This window comes from Bactrocera latifrons, unplaced genomic scaffold (assembly GCF_001853355.1).
Source record: "Bactrocera latifrons isolate USDA-ARS-PBARC rearing strain unplaced genomic scaffold, ASM185335v1 scaffold_67, whole genome shotgun sequence".
NCBI classification, from domain to species: domain Eukaryota; kingdom Metazoa; phylum Arthropoda; class Insecta; order Diptera; family Tephritidae; genus Bactrocera; species Bactrocera latifrons.
In genome coordinates this window covers 8,788-14,218 of record NW_017537345.1, presented here as the reverse complement: position 1 = coordinate 14,218, position 5,431 = coordinate 8,788, and the positions used below count along the sequence as shown (strand labels likewise).

Sequence of the window (5,431 nt, the reverse complement as noted above, 5' to 3'; positions counted from 1 at the left end):
ACTTTATTTTGAACAGTCAGTTTGTATGGCAGCTACATGTTAAAGTGGTCAGATCTATACAATTTCTTCGGAGATTGCAATGCTGACTTGAACAATAACAAGGGTTAACAATAACCGTAGCTAAATATCTCCTCGAATGAAAAAGTTTTCTATACAAACACTTRATTCCGATCATTCCCCTATATTATATTACGGCGGTTCGCAACAGGTCGCCTAGGTGGAACCCTCTGTTTGACTGATCTGTCTCTGATATGTGCCTTTTAATTCATACCAGGTTGAAGGTCACGAATCGAAACGGTTACCCGAAATGGAAAACGCGGCACCCATCGCATAGATAGTTTTATTATATGCACTATTTCATGTAATATATGTAACACCATGAACAATTGAAATGTCTATTGTTTCAGCTATTTCGCACATCTTCAATTAGCGCTGTTACGAGATCGAGWGCCTATGTCATTTTATTATCCGTAGCTCTTTTCGGGACATCTCGAGCGGTTTATTAAAACCCGAAGTGCGACAACGTTAAAACTACTCAAATAAAATAAAAATCGATTCAAAGACCGACATAGCTATTTTTATATTTTTTTAAATCGGCATATACAACGCATTTTAATGCGGTCAAAACAAAACTAGTRGTCTGACTCGGCTGAAAATTTGACAGTAATCATCTACGATAATATACGGTAGTATTTTTCTYTTGCGATAGTGAAGCTATATATATATTGCTAAGAAATTCATCCTTAACTAATATTCTTCAGAATCCGTCTTATTTGACTATATATACGACACGGAGAGTGAAATTGCTAGGGAATGTGGAATTATTCTAGGGAATTTCATATTATCATAATCCGTACATATGACTTTAAGTCAAATATGGTGATCATTAAGAGGAARATATTAAAAGCTTAAGTATCACACCTAACCTGTTTTAAGATTTGCTAACTTGCTTATTTTATTTTTGAGATATGTATGTATTATAATTCTGTCTACTCGTATAAAATATTCAATTATTTTATATTTCCGTTACAGTCCGCGCTCCAGTTGTTGTCAACAACCCATTAAGTAACCCTTTCAGTTTCTTCTCTCCCTCCCTTTGGGCTCTGTCCAGTCCACCGAAAGCATCGTCAACAAAAAAGCCACCCAAAAAATATACACCGCCACCAGTAACAACTACAAAACCAGTAACAACTACAAAACCAGTAACAACTACAAAACCAGTAACAACTACAACAGCACCAGCAAAAGACAAGAAAAGCACTATTCAAAAAGAAAAACCGACGACGTTAACACCGTTAGCTTCTAATCAAGTTACGACGACCGCGCTGCCACCCAAAAAAAGCACCACCGATGGACCATTTCGTATAGCATTGCCAACATTTAACTTTTTCGGCAATCAAGCATCAAGGTCGCCTGAAGTGGCTGGCGAGAAGGATAAACGCAACACAGCRCAGAATCTGCGTAATCTATTCGATTGTCCACGCGAGAGTGAGGTGCGTTTCCAGCTATTTCCGAAAATTTGTAAAGTCGACAAAGATTGTGTCGTTTGGAACCGTGATGAATTGTGCTGTGAAATATTTGGCGCAAAAAGTTGCGTCTCGGGTATAGCCAAACCGCTTGAAGAGACTTCACATACCCGTAAGTAATGCACTTAAATGACTGCAAACATTCTGAGATTCTTCTTTTAAGCAAAATATTGTTTATAGCCATATTGGGTCTGATACCACGCAAATGTCCGATTCGCCCACTAGCCGAGCTTTGGTGGCAAGTTCAGGAATGTGAAACCGACACAGACTGTTGGCCAAGAGTTTGCTGTCCTGATGGAAATAAGCGTTACTGCAGAACTTCGCAGCCGGAGCTGGAGACAGTACCAGTACCGGTGAAACGTTCCTTCAATTATCGTAAGACTTTCGTTGAAACAAATATATTTGCAATAATAAAATTTTCACTCTTCTCCCWAGTATCCGAGTATATCGAGTGTACACCACCACCGCCACCCATCTTCGATTTACATCCAAAGACTTGCGCTTCTACTTTGGACTGCTTCCCGAATGTTTGTTGTCAAGAGGCGGGCTTGCGACACTGTCGTCCGCCCAAAAAATCTCTACTTACTTGGATGGCGAATTTTCTGAATGTGGATTTCGTTAAGCGTCTGGCCCAAAATATTGTTATTAAGTGATGTGGAGTGTTCCAGGGTTGTTCTTATTTATTAATGTTTGTTTAAATTTAGCGGAAAGGTTTTCAAAGGATACATACATATGTACCTTATTCGCGGTAAAGTGTAAATACACATAAAAACATATTTACATGTAAATACATCACATACATACATATGTACATAAAGTATAATAAGAAAGTCGTGATTACATATACATATTTATAATTATTTGTTGTATTATATAATATATTTTAGTGGATACATATATGTATATATATATATATATATATGAACATGAAATGTTAATGTTGTTGTTGTTGTACGTTTTGGTGATATTAATTTTTTTTTAATAAAAGTCTTTTAAAATATACAACATTTGGTGCCGTTCACAAAAACTCGACTTGGCGCATTTTATGTCAAGATTTTAAATTGGAAGCGTACAAAATACAGCTTGTGCCAGCACTGAAGCCACTCGACCTTCACAAGCGCCATTGCTTCCCACTATGCGGTCTTGAGAAGTTCCATGAAAATACGACGTTTCTGAGGCAAATTTTCTTCAGCGATGAGGCATAGTTCTGACTAAGTGGGTATGCAAACAAGCAAATTGCCTCATTTGGGATGAAAGGCAAGCTGAAGAGATTCAAGAGCTGCTATTTCATCCAGAAAAAACAACGATTTGGTGTGGATTGTGGGCCAGCGGAATCATGATGACGATACCGGTGATAACGTAACCGTGAATAGCGACAGTTTTTTTGCCATGATGTTCGACTATTTGATGCTTGAAATTGAAGATCGTGATCGCGGGGACATTTTTTTCAACACGAGGGATTCAATCAGTGGATTTATGGAGTGAACACTTCGGTGAGCAGAAGTTATTTTTACGTTTTGGGCTGGTTGATTGGCCACCAAGATCGTCTGATATCCAACCTTTAGACTTTTTTGTGGGGATATGTAAAGTCTAAATTCTATGTCAGTTACCAGTCGAAATGTTTGAGCGAATCATCGAAAATTGAACTCAACGGATGGATCATGTGAGATGTAGCCGCAGCCAATATTTGAAAGAGATAATCTTCAAAAAATAAATGCCAAAGAATGTTCTTTCGAATGATTGGACCTTATCAGTTTGGCTTTAAGCCTGGCAAATCAACAACTGAACAGATATTCACCATGCCTTAAATCTTGAAAAAGAGTCGTGAGAGGATCGATAGACACCACCTCTTCGTCGATTTCAAAGCTACTTTTGACAGCATGAAAGGGAGCTGCCTTTATGATGCTATGTTTGAATTGGGTATCCATGCAAAACTAGTGCGGCTGTGTAAACTGATGTACAGCAATACCAAAAGCTCCGTCAGAATCGGAAAGGACATCTCCGCGCGGATCGATACCAAGCGAGGTCGCAAACAACGTGACCCCCTGTCGTACGACTTCTTCAATATACTCCTGGAGAAAATAATTCGAGTTATAGATCTGAATAGAGAAGGTATAATCTTCTATAAGAGTGTATAGCTACTGGCGTACGTCGATGACATCGATATCATTGGCCTGAACAGTCGCGCCGTTAGTTCTGCTTTCTCCAGACTGGATGAGGAAGCGAAGAAAATGGGTTTGGTAGTGAACGAGGACGAGACGAAATACAATTATTTACTGTCGTCGCACTCGCAACTAATTTCCAACATTAATACCAACAACAACGGCAGCCTTGAAGCAGAGGAGGAGGAAAACCTCCACTCCATTGGAATGACAAGATGGAGAAGAACCGGACTTCACTTGGAATCTAAAACTGGTGCCAAACAATGAAAAGGAAGAACGACTGGGGCGCTGAATATCAATAAGGCTGTTAACTTTTTCTCTTAAACGAATTTGATTTTTTTTCTGTACTTTTATTCAAAATGTCTTTGATCTTGCTTGCCACTTTTGATTAGTGTCTTATTCGTTAAATATGAAAGGGACTGAAAGAAACGGAGTCTTTATTTTATTGAAATCTTTTAAGTCTGAACACATCAGTAGCACCACATAGTAAAACCTCTATCTGTAGCTGAATTGTATACTTTTCGTCCGCGAAATTATAAAGAGTGCTTTATTTCAGTATCKTTATTGGAAATGTTTATCCAATTGATGACTTCCTGAAAATATATTATTTGCAAAGTCGAGATGCGGTGTGATCTGGCAGATATTAACTTAAAAAAGTAATGCAACTGTGGAACATGTGATCCCGAAAGCACCAGTAATTTAAAATTAAAAGAAATAATTGGTACATATTATAAAGTACACACCTCATATTTTCTTGACCAATATTCGATTTCCAATTTCGTTTTACCTCATTATTCAAAACAAATTTTGATTATTAAAAACATGACTGAGTTCCACCGGACCGTGCTCAGGTGCTAAGTGCAGAAGGGACTTGACTCTTTAAAAATTGCTAGAACAGTTATTTATCTTCAAGAAAATGATTTACATATAGTATATGATCAGGTTGGACGTTTTTGTTAATTTAGACCTATAACATGATTGTTCACGAGAATACTCCCTTGTGCACTGTTAAAATGAATGATCAACATCTACTTATTTTCCAGTATCAAAACATATTTCCACATCAAAAATGAAAATTTCATAATAAACATTTATTGTGGCCAAATATGCACTGCATACGCGTTCATAATTGATATAACTAATGTATAATCTATAATTTAATTAACATTACTAAAAAATGTGGTGAATTTAATACTAAAAAATTTCTTTTAAATGTTTATCAAATGGATATGGATTCGATAATTCATGGTTATTAGCAAAAGATTCCACTCTGTGCTATATAGTGAAAACGGCACTCAATACTGCCACACCACTTTATTTGCCGCTACAACCTTTGCCACTGCCACATTGGCAGGATCCGCTGCCGCAACCGCAACTGCCTTGGCCTTGAGTGCCACATTTACAACCTGGAAAAAAAAAACATTTGTATTAAATTTTTGGTACACATAAGCAGTTATATTGCGAATGTAAGATTTTAAAAATATTAATTGTTTATAAAATTTCATTGATATRTCACTCACCAGTTCCACAGGGGCACGGCATTTTCACTGTATTTTATCTTATTTTTTTGTTATTGAATAAACTCTTCAGCACTGACTTGCGATAAGAAAACGCTTTATATTTTGTTTAACGCAAACGTTCGCTCACTGTTCACTAAAGCCGGTTGTGTTATGCTTTTATAGAGGCTCGTTTTCTACCTTTACAGAACTTACTCTTCTTTCTGGATGATTCGAGATATGTCGT

The 5,431-nt window shown here is 37.2% G+C and overlaps 1 protein-coding gene across 4 annotated transcripts in view; it reads left to right on the top strand.

Annotated features, from left to right (window-relative positions):
- LOC108975567 (flocculation protein FLO11) overlaps positions 1-2,276 on the top strand; it is a 16,708-nt gene extending 14,432 nt beyond the window's left edge. For 2 of the 4 annotated variants that reach the window (XM_018944130.1, XM_018944128.1), the window contains 3 exons: positions 1,033-1,638; positions 1,707-1,901; positions 1,962-2,276. In XM_018944130.1, coding sequence (XP_018799675.1) covers positions 1,033-1,638; positions 1,707-1,901; positions 1,962-2,179 — 1,019 coding nt within the window. In that variant the 3' untranslated portion in view covers positions 2,180-2,276. Of the gene's footprint in view, positions 1-1,032; positions 1,647-1,706; positions 1,902-1,961 lie in introns of those variants that run through there. The other 2 variants (XM_018944129.1, XM_018944131.1) reach the window with 2 other exon arrangements.
- The last annotated feature ends 3,155 nt before the right edge of the window (positions 2,277-5,431 follow it).